Source organism: Stegostoma tigrinum, chromosome 12 (assembly GCF_030684315.1).
Source record: "Stegostoma tigrinum isolate sSteTig4 chromosome 12, sSteTig4.hap1, whole genome shotgun sequence".
In the NCBI taxonomy this organism is placed as follows: Eukaryota; Metazoa; Chordata; class Chondrichthyes; order Orectolobiformes; family Stegostomatidae; genus Stegostoma; species Stegostoma tigrinum.
Genome location: NC_081365.1, coordinates 9033795 through 9050629, shown reverse-complemented (window position 1 = coordinate 9050629; position 16835 = coordinate 9033795). Strand labels below are relative to the sequence as shown.

Here is a 16835-nt window from a genome sequence, read left to right as displayed (position 1 = left end):
TGCTAGGCCACTGTAATAGGTGTTAGCTCTTCTTCAAGGGGTAAGTTATGATTGCAATTTTTTTGTTTGTGATGTAGCTGAGATGACACGTTGATATAATTTTATCACCAGATTCAATACCCATAATGTTGTATTAATTGTCTGAAGTGTTATAAGTTTGATTTGAAGATAGTAATGTCATGGAGGTCTCTCAGGACCATGGGGCTGCTGTCTCAAAAGAGAGAAGACTGGTGGTTTAACTAGAGTGTCACTGTGCTTCAGGCAAGAAGTGTGGTTGTAAAGGAGTGTCATTCGTGGTAACCTCAGCCAGTGTGGAAATTGAGCCCATGCTGGTGACATCACTTTGCATTACAAATCAGCCATCCAGTCAACTGAGCTAACCAACCCCCATTTCAGAACATTGAACAAAGAACATAGAACAATACAGCGCAGAACAGGCCCTTCGGCCCTCGATGTTCCGCCGACCTGTGAACTAATCTAAGCACCTCCCCCCTACACTATCCCGTCATAATCCATTTGCTTATCCAAGGACTGTTTAAATGCCCCTAATGTGGCTGAGTTAACTACATTGGCAGGCAGGGCGTTCCACGCCCTTACCACTCTCTGAGTAAAGAACCTGCCTCTGACATCTGACATCTATCACCCCTCAACTTGCAGCTGTGCCCCCTTGTACAAGCTGAAGTCATCATCCTTGGAAAAAGACTCTCACTGTCCACCGTATCTAATTCTCTGATCATCTTGTACGTCTCTATTAAATCCCGTCTTAGCCTCCTTCTCTCCAATGAGAACAGACCAAAGTCCCTCAGCCTTTCTTAATAGGGCCTGCGCTCCAGACCAGGCAACATCCCGGTAAATCTCCTCTGCACCTTTTCCAATGCATCCACATCCTTCCTGTAATAGGGCGACCAGAACTGCACGCAATATTCCAAATGAGGCTGCACTAGCATTTTGTACAGTTGCAGCACGACATCATTTAAATGACATTTAAAGGTTACTTTATTGTCCAAGTTATAGATTTAAAAACAAACACAAAATGCTGTAATTCAAAGTTAGACCGTTTTTAAAGTTTTTTTTTCTACTGTGGGATGCGAATTTAATACATGTACTGAATAATTATGTCTATGAATTACCCGTGCTGCCTGAGAGACTTAGAAATTTGGAAGGCATATAGTTTTTTAAAAAAAAAAGCATGTGCTGAACTTTCATCCTGTAGCTTCCGATTGGTTTCTTTATTTCCAACGTATTGTTTTCAAAAGGCTATTCAAGTTTAAAACGAAAGTGTCTTATCCCGGCACTGTGAACAGCCTGGCACTACGCAGAGTGCCAATCAGTCACCTCTTCCACGCGACTGAAATTGAGAGTTTCAGTTGTATGGCCACTGAGGATGATTGAATCAACTCCACTGTCTCCAAGTCCTTGGTCATTATTATCTTGTCAGCTTGCTTCCTCTGGGTCATCCTGGATCATTCCTCCAATTTCAATACCTCCCTACAACACCTTCCCATGCTATCACAGATGGTGCCACACCTGCTCATTTACCTACTCACTATCCAAGACTCAGACGCACCATCCAGGTGAAACTGTGATTTACTTGCGCTACATTACGGAGGTGAAGTGCGGATGGGGTCACCAGTTTGCAGAATGTCAGAATAAAAACGTCCTCCTATTCCCATGCTAACACATCTGTCACAGCCCTACTGTAGTGCTCCGGTGTGGCTCAACACATGTTGAATTTCTCTTGTGCTCTCACTCTCTCCCTCTCACATGCTCGATCTGCTCACTCATTTCCCGGCCCAATGTCTTTCTGTACTCGTTCCCCCCCCCCACCCCCGACCCCCGAATAAAAACAGTTAAACTGCTGATAGTTCAGAAGAAGTGTCACTGGACTCAATGTTAATCTTAGAATACTGCAATGTGGACACAAGCCATTTGGCCCATCAAATCCACGCCACTTCTCTGAAGAGTATCTTATTGAGACCCCCATCCCTGTGACTCAGCATTTCCCATGGCTAACCCAACTAGCCTGCACATTACAGGACACTACGGACAATTTAGCATCCACCTAACCTGCACATCTTTTGAACTGTGGGAGGAAACCGGAGCACCTGAAGGAAACCTGTGCAGACTCCCCACACAGTCACCCGAGGCTGGAATTAGGTCCCTGGTGCTGTGAGGCAGCAGTCTTAACCATTGAGCCACCATGCATGTGGCACAGTGAAACATAAGTGTGCAGAAGTTTTGCTCAGCTCTTTCTTGAACTGGTGTTAAAATTCTTTTTGATTTTCTTCTACTTTTGGGCAGTGTGCATTCTTAGTGCTGGAACACCAGGCGGATGTAACAACAGACAGTGGGAATGGGGCAATGAGTTGAAATGTGAAAGTCTGCACAGTTTACTCAGCTGTGTGTTCCCGTTTGTCCCAGGTGCAACACTACTGTCTTCCTTTCTCAAGTCTTCCCTTTTATACTGATTAAGCCGAACACAAGCAAGCGGAGGCTTGGGGACTGCTTTGCAGAACACCTCCGCTCGGTTCGCAATAAACAACTGCACCTCCCAGTCGCAAACCATTTCAACTCCCCCTCCCATTCTTTAGATGACATGTCCATCATGGGCCTCCTGCAGTGCCACAATGATGCCACCCGAAGGTTGCAGGAACAGCAACTCATATTCCGCCTGGGAACCCTGCAGCCCAATGGTATCAATGTGGACTTCACCAGCTTCAAAATCTCCCCTTCCCCCACCACATCCCAAAACCAGCCCAGTTCGTCCCCTCCCCCACTGCACCACACAACCAGCCCAGCACTTCCCCTCCACCCACTGCATCCCAAAACCAGTCCAACCTGTCTCTGCCTCCCTAACCTGTTCTTCCTCTCACCCATCCCTTCCTCCCACCCCAAGCTGCACCTCCATCTCCTACCTACTAAACTCATCCCACCTCCTTGACCTGTCCGTCTTCCCTGGACTGACCTATCCCCTCCCTACCTCCCCACCTATACTCTCCACCTATCTTCTTTTCTCTCCATCTTTGGTCCGCCTCCCCCTCTCTCCCTATATATTCCAGAACTCTTCCCCCCCCCATCCCCTTCTCTGATGAAGGGTCTAGGCCTGAAACGTCAGCTTTTGTGCTCCTGAGATGCTGCTGGGCCTGCTGTGTTCATCCAGCGTCACATTTTATTAACAAGCATATTCCTTCTGTGTCCATATATCTTTTCAAATGCCCTCTTCGGTAGACATTTTAAAATAAATTGCTCAGCTCTATTTTTCAAAGAACTGGCATCTCCCTAGACCTCAAGTTAGTCTTTGTGACATCATGAGGATGTGAAAGACAGTATGTAAATAAAAGTTCCACTTTGTCGTGTCATTACAGCCTGTTTTGAGCGAGGTAGTCAGTAGCTTGGTGTTAAACAATAGACTTATTGTTCTAAGTACGCAGTGAGGACTGCTGCAACCACATCTACATTTAACTCAGCTGGCACCTTGAAGCTGTGAGGCATTTTACTTTGGCCCTGATCTCAGACTAAGGATCCAGTCATGTCTGCTGTGGAGGGATAAGCAGAAGATCCTCTGCTGTTCGAAAAAAGCTGAGACATTACCTGCTTAACTGATGTCACTAATGATTGGTTTAATTTGCCTTTCATCTTGTAGATAGATATGGGAGTTCACACTATGTAAATATTGCTCACTGCTTGTTCCCACACGCCAGCGACTGCACTTCAATGCCTGATTTGCTGAAGGTAAAGCATTGTCGGATATCTTGAGATTCAGAACCGTATGTCTTGGCACTGTCTTGAAATATAAAGAAAAATTTAATCCTCGTCACAGAATGATGAATGTGAACTCCAAAAAGCTGTTTAAAATTGGGAGGTCCTGTCAATGGAGACGGAGTTAAACCTGCGGTCCCCATAAACTAGTGGACTAGAAAATGCTGATGTTAAAAATTGGTTTTGTTCAAAGCAGATGCTGCTGATTTTTGGCAGTTTGCCAAACACTGACGTTTGTTTTAGCTAATCTTTATATGCTCCTTTCACACAAATTCGAAACTAATGACCAATTGGAGCAGAGTTTGCTCAAATACGAGATTGAAGTACACTGATTATATATAGTGATGTTGAAAGTGCCTTCATCGCTCTCAATTTAATCTGCAACTCTTGTCCATTCATTTTCAAGCTTCACATTTTTCCTGGAGCGGGGGGGGGGGGGGGGAGGTGATGGTGGCTGTGGTGGTGTGCGGTGGTGAAATGTCCTTCTTACCTGTTGGGTGCTTGCCATCTCATTTTCTTCCTCCCCACTACCTTGGATCCATAGCACAGCAGCAGAACACTTAGCCCAGCTGGACTATAATGGTGCTTATGCTCCACAGGAATCTCATCCCACTCATTTTGCTATCTTTCCCAGCTGCTGCCACCACCACCCCCTCCCTGTGGCTGCCAGAGTATTCTTCTGTTCATCTCTCCTTCACACATGTTAAACTGTGGGGAGGTGATGGCCTAGTGGTATTATCACTAGACTGTTAATCTAGAGATCCAGATAATATGCTGGGGACCTGAGTTCAAATCCTGCCATGGCAGATGGTGGAATTTAAATTCAATAAAATATCTGGAATTAAGGTTCTAATGATGACCATGAATCCACTGTTCAAGGTTGGGAAAAACTCATCTGGTTCACTGATGTCCTTTTTGGGGAAGGAAGCTGTTATCGTTATCTGGTCTGGACCCATTCCAGACCCACAGCAATGTGCTTGACATTCATCCTCTGGGCAATTAGGCAATAAATGTTGCCTAGCCAGCATTGCCCTCATCTGATTAATAAATAAAGAAAAGCTCCTTCCAAAATGCATCTGTTAATTGCCTCAGCTGCATATGGTAGTGTTTGTCTCTTTTTGTTTTATTTTCAAAAATATAGTTCATTCATAAAAGTATAAATATACACACATGTGCACATAGGCAGGCACATTCTGAATAGTAGCAAATGAAGAAAACAAACCAGACATTGGAGTTGGACTGTATCCAATAAATGAACCGGAAGCGTATCTTTCTTGTGTAAGATTATATTTTCATATATTTGAGGTAGGGGGTGGTCTGATGAGGGAATGGATCCCTATTTAACGTCGACAGAAAGACCTCAGACAGCTTGCAGCCGCTCTGAGCGTAGTATCCATTTCTAGTGGAAAAACTTTCTCCTGACTTACTGAATTTGGATTTGTAGGTGACAGGATTTGTATTGCTGGTCCTTAGTGAATCATTCACTCTATAAGTGGAAGGGATTTCTCTACTTCTACCTCTAAATCTTCTATAATTTTAAAGACCTCCATTTGGTACTGAAACAAAGCCAGAAATTGTTGGAGAAACTCTGGATCACTGGCCCCAAATGTTAACCCTGATTTCTCTCTACTGATGCTGCCAGACTTGCTGAGATTTTCCATAAATTTGGTTACTTTTTATTTCTAGCATCTGCAGTTCTTTTGGAGAAACTGAGCAATATTTCAAGTCCAGTGACCCTTTTTCAGAACTGGAACTGAAATGTTATTACTGCTTGTCTGTCCACACATACTTCCAGACCTGTTGTGTGTCTCCAGCAATTTCTGGTCTTGTTTGACTTCCAGCATCCGTAGTTCTTTACTTCATTCGTCCATTTGGGGTGGCACGGTGGCTCAGTAGTTAGCACTGCAGCCTCACAGCGCCAGGGACCCGGGTTCAATTCCTGCCTTGGGCGACTGTCTATGTGGAGTTTGCACGTTCTCCCCCGTGTCTGCGTGGGTTTCCTCTGGGTGCTCAGGTTTCCTCCCACAGTCCAAAGATGTGCCGGTTAAATGGATCGGCCATGCTAAATTGCCCGTAGTGTTCAGGGGTGTGTGGGTTATAGGGGGATGCGTCTGGATAGGATGTTTCAAGGGGCGGTGTGGACTTGTTGGGCCGAAGGGTCTGTTTCCACACGGTGTAGGGAATCTAACCTAATCTAATTTGGTTTCTCTTTGGTGTTCTGTTTTCTAGAAAAGAACCAAAATGTACTCCATTGGCTCATCTTATCTCAAAAAGAATGAAGTACAAAAGTATGTGAAACGTTAGTTGGACAACAACTGGAATACAGTGAACAGTTTTAGGCACTTTTATTTCAGGAAAGATACACTGGCATTGGGAGCAGCCTGGAGAAGGTTCGCTAGGTTGATTCCAGAAATGGAGGCTCTGTCTTATGGTGACTGAAGTACTTTTTACAAGCAGGTGTTTCTATCGCTATGGCAGAATATTGACTACATTGCCTGGATTCACAGATGGATATTTGCAATGTTGGCAAATTAGCTCACAGTGAGGTGGTAGCATGTTGTAGCTAAACCTCTGACTGTTCCTCAGTATCTTTTTTAAACAGCAGGGGAACAGTGACAGAGTTCAAGCCTGCTTTTTTATTTAAAGCATAAATCCTCTTTCTCCCAAATCCCGGGGATGCTAATTGCAAATGCTGGAATTAAGATGGGTTTACTCCAAAAATACGTGGTGTCTAATGCTCTGATGAAGGGCCTAGGCCCGAAACGTCTGCTTTTGTGCTCCTGAGATGCTGCTTGGCCTGCTGTGTTCATCCAGCTCCAGACTTTATCTTATACCTGGTGTCTAACCTGATCTCTAACAGTGCTTTGTCCGCAGAAAAGTTTCCACTGCAGAATCTTGAAGGTGTAATCTAGGGCAATATCCAACGTGGTGTTGATGGAATCAGACACTGTCATAGGTTCCACCTTTCAGATGAAAATTAGTGCTGAGGCCCATGTCTTCCGTCAACACTGACATTGTAAGCTTGCTGTGTGAAATTGGATTTCACATTTCCTCCGTTAACATTTAATAACTGCTCAGTTCTATACTGACGTAACTACCACAAAAGATGTGCAAATCCCAATTTCCAACATTTGACCCATATCCTTGAATGTTATGCTATTTAAAGTGCTCATGCAAATTCTTTTTTAAACATTAAGGTTTCGGGCCTCCACAACCTTGCCAGGTGGTGCATTCCAGATTCCTACCACCTGCTGTGAGAAAAAGCTTTTTCCCAATTTCCCTCTGAATCTCCTGCCCTTTATTGTAAAACTGTGCCCTCTTGTGATTAACTCCTTAACCAAGGGGAAAAGCTGCTCTCTCTTCACCCTGCCCCTACCCCTCAAAATCTTATACACCTCAATCAAGCCCCCCCCCCCCCCCCCCCCCCGTCTTCACTGCTCTGCAGCAAACGATCCAAACCTACCTTGTCACTCCTTTTTATAGCTCAATTTCTTCATCCAAGGCAACATCCTGGTAAACCTCCTCTGTACACCCTATAGTGTGATGATGTCCTTCCTGTAGTGGGGTGACCAGAACTGCGCACAATACTCTGACCACTGCTCTGTACAACTCCAGTATTACCTCGTTGCTCTCACACTGAATCCTGCAACGGATGAAAGCAAGTGTCCCTTATGTTGTCTTAACCATCATGTTCACGTGCTCTGCTGACTTTGAGGATCTGTGAATAATTACCCCAAGATCCCTCATCCTCTGCACTACCAAGTGTCCTACCATTCATTTAAATACCTCCTCATCTTGTTGCTTTTTTTCAAAGTGCATCACCTCACACTATTTATTGTTAAATACTGTTCACCACTCCTCTGCCCAACTGACCAATCCAGCTATATCTTCCTGTAACCTGCAACTATCTTCACTGTGAACAACCCTACCAATCAAAGTGTTGTCTTCAAACATGCTTAACGTTCACTAACGTTTTTATCTATTTTCATCCTATATGGTCACAGAAATTTGAGGGTGCATACATGAGGATCAATGGTCGGCACAACATTGTGGGCTGAAGGGCCTGTTCTGTGCTGGACTGTTCTATGTTCTATGTTCTATGTATATAACAGAGTAAGGATCACATTACTGATTTTTATGGTACACTGCTAGACACTGGTCTCCAGTCATACAAACAGCTTTCTACCACTACCCTTTTTGTGTCCTATTACCAAACCAGATTCTGATCTGTGTTTCACCAAGTTTCTCTGAATTCCAAGATAACAAAGTGTGGAGCTGGATGAACACAGCAGACCAAGCAGCACCTCAGGAGCACAAAAGCTGATGTTTCGGGCCTAGACCCTTCATCAGAGAGGGGGATGGGGAGAGGGTTCTGAAATAAATAGGGAGAGAGGGGGAGGCGGATTGAAGATGGATAGAGAAGACAGGTGGGGAGGGGATCGGTCAGTCCGCGGAGGACGGACAGGTCAAGGAGGCGGGATGAGGTTAGTAGGTGAGAAATGGCGGTGCGGCTTGAGGTGGAAGGAGGGGCTGGGTGAGAGGAAGAACAGGTTAGGGAGGTGGCGACGAGCTGGGCTGGTTTTGGGATGCAGTGGGGGAAGGGGAGATTTTGAAGCTTGTGAAGTCCACATTGATACCATTGGGCTGCAGGATTTCCAAGCAGAATATGAGTTGCTGTTCCTCCAACCTTCGGGTGGCATCATTGTGGCACTGCAGGAGGCCCAGGATGGACGTGTCATCTAAAGAATAGGGGGAGGGGGAGTGGAAATGGTTTGCGACTGGGAGGTGCAGTTGTTTATTGCGAACCAAGTGGAGGCGTTCTGCAAAGTGGTCACCAAGCCTTCGCTTGGTTTCCCCAACGTAGAAGAAGCCACACCAGGTACAGTGGATGCAGTATACCACATTGGCAGATGTGTAGGTGAACCTCTGCTTAATATGGAAAGTCACCTCGGGGCTTGGGATGGGGGTGAGGGAGGAGGTGTGGGGGCAAATGTAGCACTTCCTGCAGTTCCAGGGGAAGGTATGTGCTTTAACCTTCTTAGTCTTCCATTTGTAGTGTAGAGTTCTTGAAGAAGAATCTTTTCTCCCATGGGAGAGTCCAGGGCTGGAGGACATCATTTTTGAATAAGGGGTGGCACACTTAAAATAGATATGAAGTAGACCTTCTTCTGAGCATAGTGTTTCTGTGCAATTTTTTTTTTAACCACAGATGCCTGTTGAAGTTAGGCCATTGAGAGAGATTTTTAAAATCAGTAATGCAATTGAGGATTGTGGGGAAAGGCAAGAAACTGAAGTTCAGGATGAATACATTAATGATCAGTCATGATCTTATTAATGGTGGAGCGAAGTTGATGAGTTGAATGGCCACCTGGGCCAGGAACTAATGGCCACCTGGGCCAGGAACTTATGGCCCAAAACATTGTGGATGTCTTGGTGTTGAAAGAGCTAAATAAATTCAAGTTTGTTATGTCTGCTGGCACTTGCATTACAGCACAGTTCTCCACCAGGGCACTTCCTGGCGACTTTTTGAAATGACTCGTGAAATATAACCTGCTTTGAATCTCCCTGTGGTCTTGCCAACAGGCCCTGTTTCTAATCTACAATTAGTTATCTTTGGATGATCAATCTCTTCTGATTCATCTGTCATGACTTTTGTTTTGTTTGTTGTTTTCAGACTCACTATGAACGAGGAGCAGTTTGTTAATATTGACCTAAATGATGACGATATCTGCAGTGTCTGTAAACTTGAGACTGCAAAGGAGCTGCTTTCTTTTTGCCATGTCTGCTTTGAGCTCAGCATCGAAGGTAAGCGTGATATTGGCGGGGTTAGAGAAGGGGAACTTTAGATTTTAATAGGACCCATTCGTAAATATAGATGTTGAGTTAGCAGTTTAGACTGTCTGTCTGTTTCTATTAACCATTCTGCTCTCACATGATCATCACAGTGAGAGCCAGGAATGATATCCAGGTCAATTACTACCTAACAAAATTCATAGCTTAAGAACAGGAGGGGCCTATTCAACACTGAGCCTCTTTTCCCCATTTAGTTGGATTGCAGTTGAACATAAACAAGTGCCTCATGAGTTCCTGTTGGATTTGTTAGTGAAGTAATGTTTACATTTATTGTTGAGTGTCTGATCTTGCCCAGAATACTCATTTTCAATGTTTAACGTGCAAGTCTTTGATTAAAGTGGCCATACTTAATCATGCAAGGTCATTGTGACACAGATATAGATAGCAGCCTCAACAGTGGTAGGGTGAGTCTCTCAGTGCCAGCTCTGAATGGCCCTGTGGCCTTCAATTCCAAGTGATCAGGGGATAAGACAGTAGCCAAATTATTATAAAAAATAAATAAAATGACATGGAATCACATGCTATTCATGTCGCTGTCATGCAACATCACTTTTGTGCAGTGCATTACTGGACAAAAATATTGGGAGTTAGCGTTAGCATTAGCAATGCTGTAGAGAAGTGAGGGGGGCCTGGTGACTTTTTCTGTAGGCATCAGAATTCAAACTCACTGCTGCCTACAGCAATCAAGCTGATTCAAATGTTTAAACTAAACCTTCGTGTCTTGAGACCAAATTTTGATACTTAACCGTAAGCTTTTGGATCAATATAATATCTTCCTGATAAATGCTGCAAAGTGATGCTAGCTTTATAAGTGCCTGTCTCTGCAAGCTTTCATGAAGAGCATTATCTAGACCCAAGTTGACACTTAAACATCCCTTGCCAGGGTCTTTTCCCACAGACAACATGAGTGAAGATATCTTGTGAAGTGTTCAGAATAAAAGATTTAGGTATTAGATATAAAATGAAAACAAAAGTGCTGGAACTGTGAGGACATAACATGGAAAAAGGAGCTGCAGAAAGAAACCAAGACATTAGACAGCATAATAGACAAATGCCAATGAGATGCAATGAGAATCAAGGATGCATGAGAAAGCAGAATTTGTTTTTATTTAATTAACTCAGGGTATGTGGACATTGCTGGCTGGTCAGCATTTATTGCCAGTCTCTATCTGCCCTTGATCAAATGGCTTGCTAGGCCATTTTTGAAGCTAGTTGAGGGTCGCTCACCTCTGTGGGTCTGCAGTCACACGTAGGTCTGTCCAGGTGAGGACAGTGGATTTCCTTCCCTGAAGAACATTAGTGAGCTAGATGGATTTTCCCGACAATCAGCCATGATTGTCATAGTCATCACTGGACTGTTTTGAATTCAGTTTTTTAAAAATCTGGAATTAAATTCCACTATGGCAAGATTTCAGCCAGGTGCCCAGAACATAATTAGTCTAGCAATCATACCACTAGGCATCACCTCTCCATTGGAGAAGCAGAAAATACGGTGCAAAGGTCAACGCTGCATCAGTGAATACTTTAAAAAAAACAGGAAACTGCATGTAATCACTTTGCGAGACCCAGCTTCCTCAATTCAACAGAAGCTCACACTGATTGTGTTTACAAAGCTTAACCTTCTGGAAAACAGGCTGACGTACTTATGAAACAAATCCAGGAATTAAAAACAACCAAGTTCTACTTTTCCAATGACCTCATACTCTTCAAGCAAGGTTTGTTTCTTTTTCTTCAAATTTGCATTCCCTTCCTGTTTGACAAGTGACAATTCATCCAGAAGTTCCATTTCACAGTGCCTGAAGCATAGGCTACACTTTGTCTGCGTCCTCCAAAGTGCAGAAGGCTATCCTACCATGAGAATCGTTTAGAAGTTGGCAGAGAGTACTGCAACCCAGTGGTTAATTTACTGAACTATGAATCCAGATTCAATGCAAATTCTGATCCCACTGCCAATAATATTATCTTTCTGGTACATTTTAATTAAAATGAATCTGGGCATGTTGGTGGCAAAGTATCTTCTCCCAAATGTGGGGCACCCGGAAATCAGTATAAAGAGATGCACTGTCAGACTTTTTTGGTTTTTGCTAAGCCCCCAGTTGCTCTTTTTTGAAATATCCTTGCTGCCCACACAGTTACCATCGGCATCATTTGGAACAAGCAACATGTATGATGATTACCTTTTATATAGTGGTGTCTCTTCCACAGTCAGTAACCAGTACAACATGAAGATGATAGAGTGGTGGTACTTGTCACACCAGCTGACTTACATGTTTTATAAAAGTTATTTCATGGAATGTGAGTGTCCCTGCCATTTTATTGCCCATCGCTGATTTTGGCCTTGAACTGAGTGACTTGCTGATCTGGGTCAAAGTGTGGTTCAAATTTAACCACTTTGCTGTGGACCTTAAGTCATGACTAGGACAGCCTGAGTGAGGTTGGCATATTTCCTTCCAGAAAGGGCATTAGTAAATCAGTCAGTTTTTTTTTGCTACTGATAGTAGTTTTCAAATCCAGAATTGTTAATGGAGTTTTACATTCCACCAGCTACTGTGGATCCTGTGTCTCAGACCATCAGCTTGCTTGTCAGGATTACCAATCCAGCAATTTTAATACAATGCCACTACCTACCTTGAAATATTTCATTAATACAGTACGTGCTGTACAACTTGGTCCTTCTCTCAAACCGACCAAGGTGAGAAACAACCTTCTTTCAGGAAATGGTGATGAACTATAAACTCTAAACCAAGAGTTAGTCAAATCAGTTTGAGTCTGATGTTAATTATCTCTCAACTGGTCTTCAGCATGCTACATTACCTTTGTTGGTATTCTGTATACATGATCTATTGCGACCAGTCGTGCATGCTTAACATTTGGCTGTTGGCTGACCTGGGTCTCTTTGTTCCAACAAGTGATTGTTTCCAAATGGCTATTGTGCATGCCTTGCATTGAGATTTCTTAACAATGGACTGCGCAATATTTAAGTTCTCTGTAGTGGGTAACATTTTACTAATTTTTGTTCTTGTCTGGCAGTAAGCCAAAATATGGACATTTTTGAAAATTATTCCCATTCAGTCTCAGTAAATAAATCTTAACCCCTGCTGTCCTTTTTTTGTGACTATTTTCCCCCCTTTTCTTTCAATCTGTTATTAATATCAAAAATAACATAGCAAGTCTCAGAAGTTGAACAATCCCTCCTTATCCTTCTCCACCTACTATCAGCCATTCACCCCAAATTCTTCTCCCCTTGTTTCCAGCTGGGTGAAACTGACCTTATCTGGCTCTGTTCTTATTTATGCTGTGAGGTGTTCCAAAGCTCAGGGATTTACAGTAGCTTCTGGTTAGATAATACCTTTTTTGTTTCAGGGTCCGGGGTGGGGGGGGGGGAATCTCTCACCCTTTTGATATCCTTACTCCATTGCACCTCTGTAATTTTCTTCAGCTGCACAACTCTGCAATGTCTTTTATGCCAGACATTTAAGCATCAGCGATTTTAATTGTTCACTATCATTGGCTGTGCTTTCAGCTGTCAAGGTTCTGAGCTCTGCGGTTTCCTCCTTAAATCACTCGGGGTGTGTACGTGACTTTTGTCGTCTTAATACGCTTTTTTTTCAATAAACCTCTTAACCAAGCTTGCTGCCACCTACTGTAATGTCTTGTGTGTCTAAGCTTTAAATTTTGATTGGGAAAACTCTATATAGTGTCTTTGAGGTCTTTTTTTCGCATTTAAATGCAGTTATATCCTTTGTTTGCTCCACTGAAATTGGGGCTATTTTCCCACAGTTTTTTTTAAAGAAAATATTTTGCACGTCTCCTAATGAATGCAGCCATTTTTCAACGTTGCATCACAAAATATTGTGGAGGCAATGTCTTAATGATATTATTACTGGAGCTATTAATCTAGAGGCAGAGGTGATGTTCTAAGACCCAGGTTGAAATCCTACCATGGCAGATGGTGGAATCTGGAAACTGACCGTGAAACTATTGTCAATTGTCAGGAAAAACCCAGCTGGTTTTCTAATGTCTTGTAGGAAAGGAAACTGCTGCCCATACCTGATTTTGCTGACAAGCGACTAGAGATCCACAGCAATATATTTGACTCTTAACTGCTGTCTGGGCAACTAAGGACAAGCAATAAATGCTGCCTAGACAGTGATGCCAACACTCTGTGTAAATTAATTTTAAATTAATTTACATTCAGTTTGGCAGGCAGAAGGCTGAACTCAATGAAACTTGCAAAGTGTAAGTCTCTGTTTACCAGAGCAATGCCAAATGGGTTTAGAGAGTACTGACAGCAGTGGATGATTCCATATCCTGCAGTTAGCTTTATCCTTCCCATGTGATATCAGCTTTAGAATGATCAGACAAAAAGGCTTCACATAATGACTAAGCTAACTCTGACAGCTTGACTAGTTGGGACTTAGGAGTGGTCTTTCTCTGTTGTGATTCTGTTATCGCGCTCGGCTCTTTTGGAAGATCTACCCTGCTCCCAACCATGCTTTCTTCCCTTATGCCTCTAACCCTTACCTTCACAGAAACATGGGATTTAGGAGCAGCTGTAGGCTATTTGGCCCATTGAGCTTGTTCTGCCAATTAATAGCATCTTGGATGATCTGGTTCTAGTCTCAACCCTGCTTTTCAGTCTGATCCACTCCTGTCATAACCCTTACACATTTCACTATCAAAAATCTATCCAACTCTGCTTTGGATTAATTCAGTGACCAAACCTCTTTTTTTTTTTTTTTTCTTTTTGGGAAGAGATTTCCATAGACAAGCCACACTAAGGAAAAGAACCCTCTCCAATTTCTATCTTAAAAGGGAAACCTCTTAATCTTAACCTGTGACTCTCAATGGATAAAGGCCCAGCCTGTCCAACTTTTCCATTACAAGAATGAGTTGGGCGAACCTTCTCTGAACTGCTTGTGATGTAATACCTACTGAATATTTATCCAAGTCCTTTTTTTGTGACTTGCTGTTGAATTCGCATTTGATATTTGGTGGTGTGTTTCAGCTCATCAGAAATTACTGTTTAGAGCAGTAATTCTCCTCGATGCCATCCTGGTTCTTTCGCCAGTTATCTTTCTACTTGTCTACTCTGGTTACTGACCTGACACTTCTCTTTATTTATCTTCAGTGTTCTTGACTTTGATACCCCCATTAAACTTCCTTCAAATCTTCTCTGTTCCAAAGAGCACCATCACAATTTCTCTAATTTCCACACAGCAAATTATCGTTCTAGTTAAACCAGTATTCTTCCTGAATTCAAAGAAATTCCGAAGAAAAGTCCTGACCTAAAGTGTCGACTTTCCTGATCCTCTGCTGCCAGGTCTGCTGTGTTCCTCCATCTCCGCACTGTTATCTCCAGCATCTGTTGTTCTTACTATCTCCTCTTGCTGATTTCAAAATGTTTTGGAAGTCTGAAGATTCAAAACGTTTTTAGCATCAATAAAACAAAACAGAGCTGGAGATCTGAAACAAACAAAAACAGAAATTGCTGGAGAAACTGCCGCATCTGTGCAGAGAGTACTGTTGACATTTCGAGCCTGGTAAACCACCTTCAGAACTGAAGGAGAGTCGCTGGGCTCAAAAAAAACTGTCAATGCTGTTTTTTTTTTGTCATTACAGATGTGACCAGACCTGCTGAGTTTCTGCAGCAATTTCTGCCTTTTTGAATCTCACCTATTACTTGAGGCAAAAGTGTTTTCATTGCACCACGCAGACTACTTACGAAGGCTGTCCTGCCAGGACCTCCTCGGGCATGTGTAGGCATGCAGCCCGGGTAGGTTGGGTCTCAGTTGTGGAACACAAGAAGAATAACAAATTCACAGAATCCTACAACATAAAATGAGCTGTCTTTGTGTTAATTAGAACATAGAACATAGAACAGTACAGCACAGAACAGGCCCTTCAGCCCACAATGTTGTGCCGACCATTGATCCTCATGGATGCACCCTCAAATTTCTGTGACCATATGCATGTCCAGCAGTCTCTTAAATGACCCCAATGACCTTGCTTCCACAACTGCTGCTGGCAACGCATTCCATGCTCTCACAACTCTCTGCGTAAAGAACCTGCCTCTGACATCCCCTCTATACTTTCCACCAACCAGCTTAAAACTATGACCCCTCGTGCTAGCCATTTCTGCCCTGGGAAATAGTCTCTGGCTATCGACTCTATCTATGCCTCTCATTATCTTGTATACCTCAATTAGGTCCCCTCTCCTCCTCCTTTTCTCCAATGAAAAGAGACCGAGCTCAGTCAACCTCTCTTCATAAGATAAGCCCTCCAGTCCAGGCAGCATCCTGGTAAACCTCCTCTGAACCCTCTCCAAAGCATCCACATCTTTCCTATAATAGGGCGCCCAGAACTGGACGCAGTATTCCAAGTGCGGTCTAACCAAAGTTTTATAGAGCTGCAACAAGATCTCACGACTCTTAAACTCAATCCCCCTGTTAATGAAAGCCAAAACACCATATGCTTTCTTAACAACCCTGTCCACTTGGGTGGCCATTTTAAGGGATCTATGTATCTGCACACCAAGATCCCTCTGTTCCTCCACGCTGCCAATTCTTTCACAGAACGTGGGCGTCCCTGGCACAGCCAACGTTCATTGTCCTTCCCGAACTGTCCTCGTGCCTTTTGACTATTGTTCCCCAGAGCCCAGAACTTCATTCCGATATCTTTGTCCATGGCTATCTTAAAAAGTTTCTGTTGACTCTGCTTATGTTACCTTTTTCAGCTAGCAAGTCAGAACAACTTGCTGAGTTTAAACACACCAAAAAAAAATTTCCTCCCTTTTACGATTGGAGTGAATTTGATTAAAAAGCAGAGTGAATTAAACACTCAGCAGCTTTGACACACCCTCTGAGTAAGCTATTGGCTTTTGAACTTGATGTCCTGTCATCTGAATCTGCAAAATGAACAGTTTTTCAACAAGCACAAAGTCAGAAGAAAGGAGGTGTATGCATTTCAAGAACATTAAAGGAACGCCTGAAATTTGGAGAGAGCAGCAATTAAAAGACATAACACATAATGATACAAGGCAAAAGGTGGCGGCCGCAGAACCAGTAAAGAAATTGTAAGGATGAGTCGAGGAGATTGTTACAGCAGAGCAACTGGGAGTAAAACACGGTGAAGGGGAGGCAGATTTTGTGGCTAAGTAATGTGACAGAATGATCGAGAGACCCTGGGACTGTGGCCCACCCATCCTATGAAACAAACCAGAG

At 43.2% G+C, this 16835-nt stretch overlaps 1 protein-coding gene across 1 annotated transcript in view; it reads left to right on the top strand.

Moving 5' to 3' along the window:
• The window catches only part of c12h21orf91 (chromosome 12 C21orf91 homolog), a 50734-nt gene that overhangs the window by 10637 nt on the left and 23262 nt on the right, over positions 1-16835 (top strand). Inside the window, exon 2 of the mRNA XM_048541279.2 lies at positions 9434-9564. Within this exon, the coding sequence (XP_048397236.1) occupies positions 9441-9564 (124 nt within the window). The 5' untranslated portion in view covers positions 9434-9440. The remainder of the gene's footprint in view (positions 1-9433; positions 9565-16835) is intronic.